Below are 17,683 nucleotides of genomic sequence, written 5' to 3'. Positions count from 1 at the left end.
GAGAGAAGTGTGTTTTGACATAACTACGTACCTGTAAATATCTAAAGAAACCTGACTGGGGAATATTAAAGTCCTTCTTTAACTGTTCAAAAGAAATAAAGTGCCCATCCTTAAAAAGGTCCTTCACACACTTGATCCCTCTCCTATGCCATAATTGAAAAGATGGGTCTATGAGAGATGGAGCAAAATTGACGTTTGCCAGAATTGGGGAAGTAATAAGAGCTTGTTTATGTTTAAAATGGATTCTAAACTGGGACCATAGCTTTAGAGAACCATGAATAATTGGGTTATTCGTCCAATAGCATTTACTTATGGGTAGTGGGGCACAAATTAAAGAGCGGAGTGACACTGGATTACTTGAATGCTGCTCCATAAGAGACCAAACTGGAAATTCATCATCCGATAAATCAGACACCCAAAACATCAACTTGTTGGATGTTGGCCGTCCAATAATAATACAAATAATTGGGTAAAGACAGACCACCTTCCCCTTTTGTATTCCCAAATATTCTTTTCTTATTCGGGGAACATTTTTATTCCAAATAAAAGTAGACGTGCATGTATTTAATTCCTTAAAAAAGGATTTAGGAATAAAGACTGGGATTGCTTGAAACAGAAATAACAATCTGGGCATGATAGTCATTTTCACAGAATTGATCCTACCAGCAAGTGACAAGGGTAGGGTTGACCATCTCTCCATGTCTTGTTTGGCCTGATTTTAAAGTTATTGTCCAACAGATCCCTGTACTTGTAAGTGACACAAATACCCAAGTAAGTAGAGCTGTCCTTACTAACGGAAAAAGGGAAGTTCTGGAACGACAGTTGACGTGCTTTATCATTTATGGGGAATAGAACGCTTTTAGTCAAAAACATTTTTTTCATAAAATTTAACTTATATCCTGACACCCACCCGAACTCGGTGATAAGGTCTAGAGCAGGGGTGTCAAACATACGGCCCGCGGGCCAGAACCGGCCCGCCACAGGGTCCAATCCGGCCCACGGGATGACTTTGCAAAGTGTGAAAATTGCACTGAGAAGTCCTTCATTCTAATTTTTCAATAAAATGCACTGCTATTCCTGACTTGTCCACTGGGGGTCGCGCTGTCCTAATAAGAGTAGCAGGCCCTGGATATGCTATTATGTTGTAAAATAGATCCCACTTGCCTACGTGTAGGCTACGTGACACAACACTACCAAGCGTCATGTTCATGCAGGAGCCGTCGGTGGAAAATTAAACGTGTTTGTCAAAAAGGAGAAAAGTGGACATAGAGTGTCAGGTTTTCCAAGACAAATGGACCAGTTCATATTTCTTCACCGAGATAAATGGGAAGCCAGTGTGCTTGGTGTGTTCACAGCACATGTCAGTGCTCAAGGAATATAATATTCAGCGCCACTATCAGACTCATCATGGCGAAAAATACAACAACTTGCAAGGACAACTGAGAACAGAGAAGATAAATGAATTGTTGGCGGGTTTGAAGAAACAACAATCTGTTTTTAGTCGTAGCCGAGAGGTCAGTGATGCAGCTGTGAAAGCTAGCTACCTTATTGCTAACGAAATAGCATCAGCATCAAAGCCATACTCTGAGGGCGAGTTTGTGAAGACATGCATGGTGAAGGCTGCAGAAATCGTGTGCCCTGACAAGCGACAGGCTTTTGCCAACATCAGCCTGACGAGAAACTCTGTGGCAGATAGGATTTCGGATCTTTCTGGGGATTTGGACAGCCAAATTAAGGACAAAGTTAAGTAATTTGTTGCATTTTCGGTTGCAATTGACGAGAGCACGGACATTACAGATGTTGCTCAACTGGCTATATTCATTCGTGGTGTTGATAAGACATTGACCGTCACCAAGGAGTTCCTCGAGTTGGTGCCGATGACAGACACCACAACAGCGAATGACATTTTCAGCTGTCTCGTTGGAGCGCTGGATAGGATCGGGGTGGATTGGGCCCACGCTATCAGCCTGGCTACTGATGGCGCACCATCAATGATCGGGAAAAAGGCAGGTGTTGTGACAAAATTCAGAGAGAAAGTACAGGCTGCAAATGGAGGGCATGCTTTTTGGACTTTTCATTGTATTTTGCACCAGGAAGCATTGTGTTGCAAGTCGTTACGAATGGATCACGTCATGGGAGTGGTTGTCAGAACTGTTAATTTCATCCGAGCCAGAGGTCTGAATCATCGTCAGTTTGACAGCCTTCTTAGTGACAAAGACATTACCCATGGCCTGCCATACCACACCGAAGTAAGGTGGTTAAGCCGAGGAGCCGTGCTGATGCGTTTCTTTGATTTACGAGAGGAAATTGGACAATTCATGGAACAAAAGGGAAAACCAGTGGCCGAATTACAGGATGCAGAATGGATGCAGGACCTTGCATTTCTGGTGGATATTACAGACCACTTGAATAATCTGAACAAAATGATGCAAGGCCGCAACAAAGTTGTCACACAGTATTATGACAGCATACGCGCCTTCCAACTGAAGCTGACTTTGTGGGAGACGCAGCTGTCAGATGGTGACCCTGCTCATTTTCCCCGTCTGAGAAATGTGCGCGCTGCTGGAATTGATGCTGACATGAATCGGTACAAAGACAAGATTACGGGATTGCTGCGAGAGTTTCAGCAACGGTTTCAGGTCTTTGGTGAACTTGAGACAGAATTCAAAGTTTTTCGCTCGCCATTCACAGTCAAGGCTTCTGATCTGCCTGTGGACATCCAACTTGAGATAATTGACTTGCAATGTGATACAGATTTGAAGAACAAATTTGCCTCAGTGGGCTTGGACACATTTTATCAGTATCTCTTACCGGGGTATCCCAAATTGACAGCCCTGGCTGCAAAAGTTTTGTGCATGTTTGGGACTACTTACCTTTGTGAACAAGCTTTTTCTGGCTCACACACAAGCACTTAAATGACATACTGAAATTGGCAACTGCTCAGGATTTGACACCTAATATTGATGCACTTGTGAAGGCTAAGAGGTGCCAGGTTTCAGGAGCAAGTTAAATAGTAAGTAGCCTATTTCATGTTTTCTGTATTCATCACTAAATGGTAAACTATTTTCATTACCCTTGAATATAGAGAAGAACTGCACAGCTGCCGTCAATTGTAATGCAGTTACAGACAGTAGACTTGATAATTTGTTTGATAGGCCTATGGTAGCTGAGATAACCCTATGTGAAAATGTGTTCTTATGTGTTTTCCTCATTTTACTGAGCAGAGTATTGTCATTATCCTTGCCATCAGTTTTAATGAGCAGTAGCCTAAACGTGTCCACCAATTGTTTTATGGAATGTGGAAAAACTGAGATATAATGTTGTTGAAATTGCACTTATTTTTTCTTAAGACATCTCAGGCTGTTCATCATCTGTTTTGTAAATGGATGGTCCATTCACTGTGAATGTTTTCAAAATGTACCTGTACTTCTTTACACTAAAAGAAACAGGAAAATTTGGAGGTGTTGTTATTTATAGGTTATTATGCAATCATTTTCTTTGTCTGGCCCGCTTGAGACCAAATTGGGTCGCATGTGGCCCCTGAACTAAAATGAGTTTGACACCCCTGATCTAAGAAAACAGGAGCTGCATTCGGAATGGTTCACTCATTCCCTCACTCACTATTCCCCATGTAGTGTTTATCATATAGTGAACTACATGGGCAACGACCGAACAAAATTTCGGACACTACAGTAAATATCATTGCGTCAAAAAAAATGTGCTGGATATTCGTGTGACGCACCGTTGAGAATTCGGACACTAGTAGAAAATGGCGGATACACTATATAGTGCACTATTTCTGTAATAGGGAACGGTTTAGAACAGAATCAAGGTTACTCACCCACCAGGAGTCCAGTTTATCTCAGTCTTTTAGCAACTGAACGCCGGCTCCTCTCGCCAGTTCCCTGACAATCGATGAGGAAAGGCTCTCCTCCCTTGGTGCCAGAGGTGCTGCTGGACTTTGCCTGGTCACCCCGTGTGCAATCGGGTTTCCCCTCGTCCGTTGTCGGCCTGATGATATCCACTAGGGTGCTAGCTAAAGGTTAGCACCAAAGCCAATGAAGTCCAAAGTCCACATGCGCTAGCTTAGCGATAGCGTGCTGTTATCTTAGCTGTTAACTTAGCCGAAAACTCAGACTAAACTTCGACACTGAACACAGTGCATTGACTTAACATAGCAGCGACTGCAACTCACTGTGTTTCACAACTTCAATATTACACTTATTAAAGCGCATTGACAGCAATAACATTCATGTATACACACTGAATTTCTGGAGCTTCTCTCCGCCCTCACACCGAAAGACGGCAGGCCATCGAAAAAAAAATACAACAAACTTCTCTCACACACCCTTACTTCACCCTCTGTTGTTGTTCTCCCCAGCCAACGGTAGCTAAGGAACTTCACGTTGCCTCATGACTGATCAATAAGAGGTAGAATGCAACAAACAGCAATATAGGATGTGAAATTAGAATAAGCAGGCTAGTTTGTAACACTTCCCCACGTGTAACCAACTGTACCTTTCAACCGAACTTCTTATGCTGCATTCACTGTTATCTGTAAATTACACTACTCCCCATGTAAATGGTTACAGACATTTAAACACTATATTACATACACACAGAAAACAAGGAAAATATCCTAGGGTTTGTAAACAAAATAACCCAGGGGGTTACATAATCTTACGGTAATATCTTGTAGTGTGTGATGCACCGTAATTTTCTAAACTTGTAGTGTGAGTTCCTATTTTGTGCGTGATGCAAACCGATTTCAAAATCGGTTAGGAGTTTATAAAACTCCTGTAATCTGAGCCCAGCATGAGGGAATGATGTGTGTAATCACTCCAATCTGCTATTTATTCTAATTCCACTGATTAGACCTAAGGGGAGCGCTATAATGTTTGTTTACTAGGCACCATGGAGAAACACTCATTCTGTAAGGGCACAGAAAAGGGAGTGCCGGAAAGCAGAGCGAAAATGGCGTAAATCAAGCCTCCAGATTCACTTTGAAATCTATAAAGAAAAATTACATATTTACAGTCTGAACTTGAAAAGCGCTAGGCAATAATTTTTCGCTGAGATCATCAACAAGAACAGTAACAATTCACGCATCTTATTTTCTACCTGTAAGGTAGTCTAGCTCGGATGGCAAGGAAAGTGGTAGGTAGGCAGACTCAGCAGACATCTTGAGTTTGCAGGGGTGCATATTTATTTACAGTGTTCGCCATTACACATGTAACTCAGGCTAAATAACAAAAAAAAAACACAAGAAAAATAATCTCTTAAAGTTAAATCATGGTAAATCAAACAAACGGCACGTGTTTGTGGCAGCACGGCCTCCCCTCTTCCCAGGAGCACAAACCCTTCTGAATTTATAGGGCGTTCAATTCACACACAGACTAATTCAGCCAGTACCATAATATACAAAGGTTGACCTACACAGTAACCTTAATACAAGGAAATCAAACGATGTTCTTGACTCACTTACAAGCTCATTTACACTACTAAATGGCTCTTTAAAAGGTAAGTAATCTTAACATTACTTTTAGAATGCCTTAAACAAACCCCAAGAAACATTCCTACAAAAAAAGAAAACCCTTCCACTTGGTCTGGCCCAGTGATGTCAGCATGACATCACTAATACCATAAAATCAGGAAATGCTGGGCGGGCCCCTTCCCAAACAGTAGTCCTGCATGGTGGGTCTGAACAAAGGAACACACTATGTAAGTATGAACAAAGGAACAAACACTTAAACACTATTCCAACTTGCAACATAATAAAGGTAACTTAAACTAACTTATGGTTGTGTGTTTGCTTTAACTTACTCATGTGCTTTGATGTGAACTGTAACCGAATGCTACCACAAACAAACCCGGGATAGTAAGTGATGCAATGTTACAAAAGCAATAGTAAATTATAACCACATGGACACATACAGAAATAAGCTGGTGTACTGCATAAGATGACTATGTAAGGGACAAGTGGTGAGTAGAGGAGAGTTCTCACCCACTTTGTCACACTACCGTTGACAGGTTAACTAACCCTCCAGTTCCAATATCCCCAGAACTAGTTTCTACCAGCAAATGTAGCGAGTTTGCATCCTTTTTTAATGACAAGATTCAAGGCATCAGACATGCGATGAACTCCTCAATGCCAAACAAAAAAGCATCATCACTGCAGTCTCCCAGATGTAACTTGGTTGGTATGACACAATTTAATCCCATTGACGATAAAACACTCAAAGAAACTGTGTCAAATCTCAAATCATCCACCTGTTGCCTTGATGTTTTACCCACTAGCTTCCTTAAAACAGTTTTGAGCAGCCTGGCAAAAGAACTAATACTTGTAGTTAACAATTCTCTCCAATCTGGCATTTTTCCAACGGCTTTGAAAACTGCAGTCATTAAGCCGCTCCTAAAGAAGAGCAGTCTTGATGCTACTGTACTGGATAACTATCGACCGATATCAAACTTACCGTTTTTAGGTAAAGTTATTGAAAAAGTTGTTCACCAACAACTTAGTAACTTTTTAATGCTGAACAATTGCTTCGATAACTTTCAATCAGGATTTCGGCCCCATCACAGCACTGAGACTGCACTCATAAAGGTACTAAATTACATTCGCCTGAACAATGACTCAGGTAAAGTCTCTGTTTTAGTACTGTTGGATCTTAGTGCTGCCTTTGACACTGTGGACCATACAATTCTATTACTAAGATTAGAAAACTGGGTGGGACTCTCTGGAACTGTCCTTAAGTGGTTCAAGTCATATCTTCATGACAGAAAGTACTTTGTCTCCATTGGAAACTGTGTGTCCGAGCAGATGGCCATGACCTGCGGGGTTCCACAGGGGTCCATTTTGGGACCTCTCCTGTTCAATCTCTATATGCTTCCGTTAGGCCAAATCCTACAAAATAATAAAGTAGCCTACCATAATTATGCAGATGACACGCAAATCTACATATCACTTTCACCAGGTGACTATGGACCTGTTGAAACTCTGTGTCACTGCGTCGAACAAATCAATGACTGGATGCGGCAAAATTTTCTCCAACTAAACAGAGATAAGACCGAGATAATTGTCTTTGGAGCACAGAAAGAAAGACAGAATGTCTGCTCTCACCTTGACTCCCTGTCCCTCATAACTAAGAGTCAAGCCAGAAATCTTGGCGTTATCCTGGACTCAGATTTAAATTTCAATAGCCACATCAAATCGGTAACTTCGTCAGCTTACTACCATCTAAAAAATATTGCAAGAGTCAGAGGACTAATGTCCAAACAAGACCTAGAAAGGCTTACCCACGCCTTTATTTCCAGTAGATTGGATTACTGCAATGGTCTGTTCACAGGGCTTTCAAAAAAAGCTCTTCGGCAACTCCAACTTATTCAGAACGCCGCTGCCAGGGTCCTGACCAAAACTAAGAAATACGACCACATTACACCAGTTCTAAAATCCTTACACTGGCTACCAGTCACTCAGAGAATTGATTTCAAAATCTTGCTGCTTGTCTACAAATCACTCTGTGGCTCTGGGCCCAAATACATCTCTGACATGCTTGTGCCATATGAACCTTCTAGGAACCTTAGGACATCTGGGGCTGGCCTACTGGCTGTCCCAAGAGTTAGAACAAAACACGGTGAAGCAGCGTTTTGTTATCATGCAACACAGACCTGGAATAACCTCCCAGATGATATTAGACAGGCCCCGACTCTGACCGCTTTTAAGTCAAAGCTAAAAACTTTCTTATTTTACATTGCCTACTCTACCCTGTAATGGCTAAAAACGTATCTTTTCAGCTCAGCTTTTAAATAACCTTAATTTAAACTCTTTCTGTTCAGGATCCCAACAGAGCTGACACGGGCAAGTACGAATTTTCATTCGTCTTGTCCAGGTAATGCTTACTTGCTCATGAGTGAACACTATATGTGGGGGGGACAGAGCTTTACCCTGTATGATTCTCATCCATCTCTGGATGGTGAGGTTTTTGACCAAGAGGAGAATCTGTGATTCTCGTCTGCCTTAGGCAGTGAGATCTGACGTAAATATCAGATCAAGAGTAGAATCAGGAAGGACAGGGGAAAAGAAAATTACAGAAAAACATATGGGTTCACTCACAATGTGCATCTAAAAGTGGAAGTATTTGTTGTATTTGTTGTGTTCTTTCATCTTTCTATCTCATTTGATTTGAACTGCACTAGTTTACTTTTTAAGTCTTTTATCTTTTGTATCTCTTGTCTGTATTTTTGCACTTTTTACCTTTACTGTATTTTTATCACCCTGTAAAGCACTTTGAATTGCCCCAGTGTATGAAATGTGCTATACAAATAAAGCTGCCTTGCCTTGCCTTGCCTACTGATTGGCCCAAAGGGTGCATGCATCATTCATAGGGGACGACTTGTTTACTTGTTTCTCACTGTCAGTGGTGGCTAGACTGACGTGAGAAGGTGTGAAGTGAATGTTAAACTTCTCATAAGAGTCAGCTCGGTTTCCTCCGTGCAAAAACTACCAACCTTCAAGCATGAAGCAGCACAGCTGACTTCAGGACAAACAAAAGGTGAATCTTTTTGTACAGAATTTATTTTTTATTATTAACATTGTTTTTTACATTACAAGTTATTTGGTTATGATAATATTAACATAGTCATGTACTATTTCAGTTTGTTTAATGGGCCTGAAAGGAGACAGGCGTATAAGTATTCTCTCTGTTATAGCTGATTAATATATTTGCTTTGTTAATATATTTGCTTTGATGAAAGCTTTCATTCCAAAATCATATATATGTATACTGTATATATATATATTTTTTGTTTTGATAAAAAGTTACTAGCCTATATGACCATCCATTTATCAAAAAACAAACAAACACAGACCACGTTTTCTAAAGTTCTACTATTTTCCAAGTGAAAGCTTCAGGAGAAGTGATCACTTCAATAATATTCAACAGGGATTTTTACTGTCACATCAGGGATTATTTCAAATGGTAGATATCGCTGTTTTAAAAGCCTTGTAACTCCGTGCAACTTTAATGCTTTGTTTGAAGGATTACCTGCTCCTGTATGGGTTGAGAAATTTCTACAAGCCTTTCAAAACCCCACTGGATAAAATCTAAAATGCATTGTCATCAAGCTAAAAACAAGGGTGTTTTCTTAGTTCCTGAAAAGTTGACATTTTGAGAATACAAGGTTTTCACTCGAGAGTGATGATATGTCATTTTGGAACTCCACAAATATGCACAGCACACGTGTATATGTGCCATCCTCAGCCTTTCCTATTCTCTGGATGCAATCTAACAGTGTTTTACAGCACACACACACACACACACACACACACACACGCATGTAAGGAGGTAAAACAGGTAATAAAATCAGGCAAAAGCACTGGACAGAAAGAGAGAGAGAAAGAGAGAAAAATGAAGGAAAGGAAATAAGAAACAAAAATTTAAAAATGGGTAGCACTTCATTTTGATAGTACAATGTTGATACTCAGCTGTTCAACAAAATGAGCACATTTGCATGCACACCAATACAAGTCAATATTTCAATTATATTGTTTACATGGTTTAAAGTAAGATGATTTCTCTAATAACTGGGTTTATATGGATTTATATAATAATTGGTCTATTGCTCATTGGAAGAGCAGCCGTGGTTGCTCTTATATTTTTTAATCTCGGATATCGAGATCACAACTTAATCAAGCTTTGTTTTCTCATGATCACGATTTACAATATTATCTTATCATTCAATACCAAAAAAATATTTTTCTTAAGATTGTGACTTAAGTAGTTGATTGTGGATGCAATTTCTGCCTGTGTTATACCTTCCATCCATCCATCCATGTTTTAGCTGCTCATCAGGGGCAGAGTCGTGGTGGCCACAGGGCGAGCCAAGCAGCCCAGAAGTCCTTTTCACCAGCAACTTCCTCCAGCTCCTCCTGTAGCTCCTCAAGCGCTCCCAGGCATGCTGGGAGATGTAGTCCCTCCAGCATGTCCTCGGTGTACACCAGGGTCTCGTTCCAGGCGGTCGGGGTCATCCTTATCAGGTACCCGAACCACCTCAACTGGCTCTTCTTAATGTGGAGCAGCGGCGGCTCAATACCAAGTTCCTCTCAGATCGCTGAACTCCACACCCTGTCATGCAGACTAATGTGGAGGAACCTCATTTCGGCCAGCTTTATCCATCTCATTTTTACGGTCACTACCCAGAGCTTATGGCCATAGGTGAGGGTCCGAACCAATATCGACTGGTAAATCGAGAGCTTTGCTTTGTGGCTTATCTCTCCCTTCATTACAAAACACCAGGGGTAAGTCACTTTTTTTCCAAGAGAGGACCATGGTTTCAGACTTGGAGGTGCTGATCCTCATCCCATGTCACACTTCGGTGCAAATCAATCCAGTGCAAATCGGAAATCAGTCTGATGAAGCCAGTAGGACAACACAATCCATAAACAGAAGCCACCCTAATATCACTGAACTGGATTCTCGCCAGACCTCAGCTGTGGCTTTATATCCTGTCCATGAATATCACAAACCGGAGCGGGGGCAAGGTGCACCCTTGTTGGAGTCCGATGCCTATCTTGAACGTGCTTGACTTAATGCCAAGAAGGCAAACACAGCTCTCGCTCTGAGTGTACAGGGACTGAATGGCTCACAGCAGCGACCCCAGCACCCCATGAGCAATTGAGCAGAAATCTAGCTGTGCTGCCTTGGTTCTGTTCTGCTACTTTGATTTTGATCTTAACCTAATAAAGGCAATCAGATAAGGGTGTTTTGATGACAGTTTCTATAGTCTGAGTATTGCCTTAATCGGATTAAAACTGAATTATTAGTGTGCATGTAATGATACTCATTGTCTGTTGTCTATTTGCTGAATCTCTACAGAGTCATTTAAGCCAAAAACCTAACCCTAACATTTGTAAACCTAGACATTACCTTATCCTAATGTTAACCCCAAGATTAACGCTAAACCTGACATTGAATATCTACTCTTCAAACTATTGTGAAAGTCACCCTAAACTCAGTAGACATTTTAGTCACACACTTGATAGTAAGTTGAGTATCAGCATTGGAGTATCCAAATAAAATATGTTTCTCTCTCTGTCTGTCTCTTTCAGATGCAGTCTGTATCTATGTCCTTCCAGTCATGGAAAAACTCTTCAACCAGTGAGCAGTATGAGGTGGAGCTGGTAAAGGGGCTCTACGGCTTTCTGTCGGTCTCACCCTGCTTAATCTTCCTCTACATTAATGCTGTCATGCTGTTCACCTTGAGGAGCAAGCAGGTCTTCACTGAAACACCCCGCTACATCCTGCTGTTCAGCCTCCTCTTTGCAGACACCGTCCAGCTGGCACTGGGCCAGTTACTTTACATCCTAGCAACGGCCAGGGTGTACATGGCACGCTACGTCTGTCTCATCATCACTTTGGTGGCGATACTCACCACTGGCATCTCCCCCTTCAACCTCGCCATCATGTCCCTGGAGCGCTATGTGGCGGTCTGCTTCCCACTGAGGCATGCCAGCATTGTCACCATCAGGAACACCATTGCTGCGGTCGCCGCTGCCTGGGCCGTTTGCTCAGCGTACATGCTTCTCCGCTTGCTCATGCTGGTCTCCCTGGACTCCATGCCTTTCCATCGTTTCATGCAGGGTTTCTGTTCCAAGGAAGCCGTCTTCCGGCTGAAGATTTTTCGTGACTTTGACAAGGGCTTCATGTGTGTGGTGTTTGTATCCGTAGGCACGGTCATCATCTGCTCGTACATTGGCGTGATCAACACCGCCAGGTCAGCCTCGTCAGACAAAACCTCGGCCAGCAAGGCTCATAAGACGGTCCTGCTGCACCTGATCCAGCTGGGTCTGACTCTCGCATCCACGCTGGTCTCCACCATCCTGACAGCCCTCCACGGAAGAGTCGACCGAGTCACCATCGTACGCATCCACTATGTTCTTTTCTTCTGCCTTTTCTGTTCACCCAGATGCCTCAGCTGCCTCATATATGGCCTGAGAGACCAAACCATCAGACCTGTCCTCATGTATCACCTCAGCTTCTGCCTCAGACGCCCATGATGCCTGCTGGATCTTTGGAAAAGCACTGATTATTACAAACTTTCAAACTACTGGCCTTCTTGTCTTACCTCCCTATTGTTGTTTGGTCCAATTTTGAGTTCTAAAACCCGGAAGTGAGTGGGGGTTTTTTTAGCCATGGGTTCCCTCGGCTGATAAGTGATTTTGATTTGAATGGGTCTTTGGTTAAAAGCCTGAGCAGGGGGGATACCTCTGCAATCAAACTATATTGCTTTTCATCACTGAGGTCTGGAGGCACAGACACATCCCAGAGCAGTGGAGGGATGCAAATATAATTAAAGCTGAAAGTAGTAGTCCACTTTAGTCTCTGTTCTGTATGTATTCTGCACAGTGTAATACATGCAGCGTTTAAAGGCACATTTTATGGATTTTTTCATTATTATTATGACATCAAACATTAATATGAGTGGTCACTTATTGAATTTGACGATTACAAATCTTGCTTTTATTTTGAAGGCTAAACGGCCAAACCGGAAGTCTTGTTACTGGTAATTCAAGTAAGAGTTACACATGTAGTTCTCCTCATTCTCGTATCTCAGGTGCACGCAAACGTGAGCTCCATGCAGCTAGGACAAGCTGCATGGAGCCATTTTATGGTTATTTTCCGTTATTTTTTGAACCGTCAAGTCAGGTCCCCAGCAACTTCTGTTGTTTTGAAGAAGGCTTCTACACCGTTCTGCTGTGGAGCTCAAGGCCTGTTGAATGGACTAACAAACTTCACCCGAGTTTCAGCTGGCACGGGGGTAAGTAGATAATGACTGAATTTTCATTTTTGGGTTAACTATTCCTTTAAGAGTAGGTGCTGTTAACTTGTGATTTCTAGCACAAATAGAAATTCGTACTGTGTTGTCGTTCTTTGGGCTATCAACACCAAGCTTGGTACAAGTCACTAATGCCCACCAAGTTCCAAGGTCATAGGTTTTTTACCCAATCATTATGCAAAGTATTGTTTATGTTTGGGCATGTCCATGGACCATGCATACCAAATTTTGTGTCATTTGGACTTATTTTTCAGGAGAAGAAGATTGTCAAAGATTTCACAAAATTTTCAAGATGGCAGAAAATATACCCAGACCTTGAGGCAAATTTGTTCAGCATGCAAAATGACACTTATATACAAAGTTTCAAGTGTCTAGGTCAAACAGGGCAGCGGGGCTGACCGTTTAAGTTTCACTGCATGTTATAGCACCCCCTTTGGCCGAAGTGCTACCAAACAGTTTGGACCCCTGCTTAACGGGGTGTGCTATGTTTGTGCCAAATTTGAAAAATGCCTACCAATCAGATGCTAATTACCATCTACAAAAAGAGGGGGGATAGGTCCATCTGCGGCAACAGCAGAGGTTTATCACTCTTTTAGGTTGCTGGTAAGGATCTTGCCAAGATCATGCTTTGCAGACATATGGACACACCTTATGGAAGATCTGTTGCCAGAGTCTCAGTGTGGCTTTCGGGGGAAAAGAAGCACAGTGGACATGATCTTCATGCCTCACCAACTACAAGAAAAGTGCTATGAATAGAAGCAAGACCTTTGTATGGCCTTTGTGGACCTCTCCAAAGCATTCAACACAGTGCATCGTGATCTACTCTGGAGGGTATTTTTGCAATTTGGCTGTACCAAGAGGTTTGTGGAAATCCTGCATCAAATCCATCAGGGAATGATGATCAGAGTCACAGTCAGTGGCATGGTATCAGAATGTGTTACATACCACGGAGGCAGAGAGTGAGATAACCCTGAAATTCAGGCTTGACGGGAACCTCTTCAACATCAGGAGACTGCAGGCTGCCACAAAGCTCAAGTTGGAGAACATCCTGGAGTTTCAGTATGCTGACGACTGTGCTCTTGTGGCACACACTGGGGCTGCTCTCCAGTCTACCCTTGCAGCTGCTGTAAGGGCATACAGTAGGAAGGGCCTGAAGGGTAACATATCAAAGACACAGGTCCTGTGTCAGTGGTAAGCATCTCCCCCGCCTCAAGAGCCCCTCTTCTCCATCTTTGACTCTCCACTTGCCATTGTACCACACTTCAAATACCTTGGTAGCGTCCTATCACATGATTGCAACTTTCATCAGCATATTCAGAACTGCATCAAACAAGCCTCTTCCTCTTTTGGGTGCTCAGAAAGAGGGTCTTCAACAACTGCAACCACTTGCCTAAGTAGCAGTCTATCAGGCAGTATTCATCTCCACATTCCTTTATGGATGTGAGAGATGGACTCTCAACTAGACGCCTTTCACATCAGATGCCTCCAGCACATCCTTAAAGCGACCTGGCAGGCAGCCATGTACAACACAATCCTAATCCTAATCAACAATCCTACAGACGACCAACAGCAGAAGCATAGAAGCCACTATCACTCACCATCAGCTAAGGTGGCTTGGCCACACCATCAAGATGCCGCCTCCCTCGAAAAATCCAGAAAAAGGGCAAAAAATTGGACTGAAAGACCAACTGAAGATCCTCCTGAAGAAATATGGGATTGACCCTGCCTCTCTGGAGGCTAGAACTGCAGACTGCCCCACCTGTTGCAGTATCTGTGACCAAGGAGTGCAGCTGACTGAGGAGAAAAGGACTGAATATCGCCTAAACAAAAGGAGAAGATTGAAGATTAGGTGGCCATGGCTTCATCTCTCCCCTCTGTCCTTATTCTCCTTGACATGTCTACTCATTTTGATACAGTTGACCACCAAATCTTTCTCTCCATCCTCTCTGAACTTGGCATTACAGGATCTGCACACTCCTTGATCGCATCCTACTTGGCTCATACCAGGTCTCATGGAGAGGAACTATGTCCAGATCATGCACTCTTAACACCGGTGTCACTCAGGGTTCAGTCCTGGGGCCCCTGCTGTTCTTCCTGTACACTAAATCCCTTGGCCACATGACCTTCTCTCATGGCTTCTCCTATCACTGCTATGCTGATGACACTCAACTCTACCTCTCCTTCCCCCCCTCAGAAACACAAATTGATGGACACATCTCTGCATGTCTTAAAGACATCAGTGCTTGGATGTCTGTGCACCACCTCAAGCTCATCTTGACAAGATGGAGCTACTCTTTCTCCCAGGGAAAGACTGCCCTCACACAGACCTCTCCATCACCATTGAGAATGCCACTGTGTTTCCCTCTTGGGCTTCCAAGAACCTAGGGGTTATCCTGGAGAACCAGTGCAAGGGAAGCAGCACAAATTATGGTCCGTGCCATTAGACCTTTACAGCACATTCAGAACGCTGCAGCCCATCTGTTGCTCAACCAACAGAAATCCTCATTTCGCTCCCTTTTTCCGGTCACTTCACTGGCTTCCCATCTCTGCTCGCATCAAATTTAAGACACTGGTACTCTCAGTACCAGTACATCGAACTGCTCCTCCGTATCTACAATTACCAGTCAGGTTCCAAACTCAGGCTTGTTCGCTCCGCTCCTCCACCCTCGCAGGTCGCCTCGCCCCTCCATCACTACGTGACTCAGGAGTCGCTCATCCCAGTCGTGACTCTTCTCATCCCTGGAACCACAATGGAGGAACGAGCTCCCCCCTTCTGTCAGAACGGCTGAATCATTACCCATCTTTCATCTGTTCAGGTTACACCTTGACCCCTTCTACTCTTAACATGTTCTTCCCTGCCGACAGCTGGGAAAAATTTTTTTTTCTAACTTTGAAGCTACTCAATGGGAAATTTAAGGGTAAAGTCAGCTAAAGTCAGGGTACAAGGGGTTAAACCCTCTCTGATTCTACGAATGGAACTTATTCCTATTGAAGGCATAGCTGATTGCTAAATTACATAATGTAATGTAATGCCAAACCGAAAACGTCAGGCCAGACTTACATGTCCACCATCTGTGGCAGACAGTCTGTGGCAGGCCCATGCATAGGAGTGTAAACACGGAAGTGGGGAAGATTCACGTGAACGTACGACATCTGGGTGCGCACAAAGCATGAATGTTTTTGAAACAATGACTGTAGTCAAGATTTCCGCTATATAATGGTGTAAGTCTTTTCTACTCATAGTGTGATGGTTTGCCTTCAGAATACTTTGATTAATTTTATGGTCATTTTTTGCCCGTTTTGGAACTTTGAAGATTGGTCCCCACTGACTTCAGTTGTTTTGGCAAATTATTGCAAAAGTCTAATATTTACGCCATTATCCCCTAGATTTGCTGCATTTGTTCTGCATCTCACCAACCATCACGACAATAGCAAGCAGATGCTGCCTTCAAGTGGCATCAGAAATATTGTATTTACAAGTAGAGTGTGCTTGAACGACCAAATAAAGTGGTAAACAGTCAGGCAAATATTTTGTATTTGTTCTGTGATATTGACCTCCAATTACTTGCATTTTTTCACTCGCTCTTGCATTTTGTTCTCTAAGGCATTATATCAAATATGCCTTAGCTGTTTTGAAAAGTAATTCTGAGACTGGAGTAACTCTACACAGTAATGTCTGTCTTGAGTAATAAAACAAAATTAACTCCCCTAAATCTGCATGTAGTCTTTACTCCTGAAAATGTATACAGTAGGAATCGATAAGGGAATCGATAAAGAATCGGATCGATAAGAAGAATCGAAAATGGCACCGGAATCGGTAAAATCCTAATGATACCCAGAGGAACCTTGTGGTGCTCAGGGGGATTTCTTTTAAGGGAGGTGTTGGAGCCAAAATTATGATTTTGATATTAACTTTTATTTTATATTAACTTTTAACTTTTATATTATTTGATGAATTATGCATAAATACAACAAAATATGAGGAATGGAAATAGACTCATTATAAACTATTGGAATGTGTTAATGAATTGTTGGAACATGGAGTGTAGGCACTCCCCTTTGACAATCAGCTGATTGAGACAGTAATTGTAGCTGGTATCAGCCGGTGTATAAGAGCAGAGCTGTCATGAAGTCAGGGGTTCTTTTGGTTTGTAGCCACACGGTTTTTTGACCGCTGAGTGATAGTAAAATCAGTAAACTTAAGTTGTTTTTTTTATGTCTTTTATTTTCTACTTTGATATCCACCCTCATGTACGTCATCTGGTAAGAAAAATTCATTTGTTTGTGGAAAAGAAGAACGTAAACGTAACACAATGGAGTCTGAATGAGAAAGGAAAATAAATATGACAAAAGAAAGAAATCAGTGGACTCTGAGTGATGTTTAAGCGCGTCGACCCGGGCGCATTCGAAAGGACCAGAAGGGAGCAAATACAATGTTTGAAAGTTGCTCTTTTAGGAGGCTTCTCAGGAAAATACTTTATACTGTTTGCACATTTGTTATGCACTTTGTGTTTGAAAGAAAATATATATTTTATTAAATACAATTTTGCACCTTATTTCTGCTTTCAAAGCTTTTTATGTACTTTGTAATAACAAATGCACACATATAGGCCACTGCAGTTGATAGCAAAATCATATTTTAAATGTGCGATGACATGGCAAAATGTTGTGCCACCAAATTTTACACCAGCGCCACCAGTTAGTGGTGAGTAGATAATGACAGAATTGTAATTTTTAGGTGAACTATTCCTTTAAATTCCATTTTAGGTTTTGTTTAATGAGTCAACAACCACTATAAGAAGAATAAGAATAAATTAGAATAAATTTCATTGCAAAGGCAATGAAAACA

At 42.1% G+C, this 17,683-nt stretch overlaps 1 protein-coding gene across 1 annotated transcript; it reads left to right on the top strand.

The window, feature by feature from the left end:
- The first annotated feature begins 11,122 nt into the window (after positions 1-11,122).
- On the top strand, positions 11,123-12,055 carry LOC139643443 (odorant receptor 131-2-like). The gene has a single exon (XM_071518589.1). It carries the CDS (start codon positions 11,123-11,125, stop codon positions 12,053-12,055), a length of 933 nt encoding a protein of 310 aa, XP_071374690.1.
- Positions 12,056-17,683: the final 5,628 nt, after the last annotated feature.

The sequence above is a fragment of the Centroberyx affinis genome, unplaced genomic scaffold, assembly GCF_046629955.1.
Source record: "Centroberyx affinis isolate AG114_WGS23_722 - 3 ecotype Tasmania unplaced genomic scaffold, CSIRO-AGI_Caff_v1 ptg000612l_1, whole genome shotgun sequence".
Taxonomy (NCBI): Eukaryota; Metazoa; Chordata; class Actinopteri; order Beryciformes; family Berycidae; genus Centroberyx; species Centroberyx affinis.
The sequence above is the reverse complement of the archived record's forward strand: the minus strand, read 5'-3'. Positions and strand labels throughout refer to the sequence as shown.

What these genes read in the sequence shown, in the direction of transcription:
- LOC139643443 (XM_071518589.1), top strand. Translation starts at nt 11,123, where the DNA reads ATGTCCTTCCAGTCATGGAAAAACTCTTCAACCAGTGAGCAGTATGAG.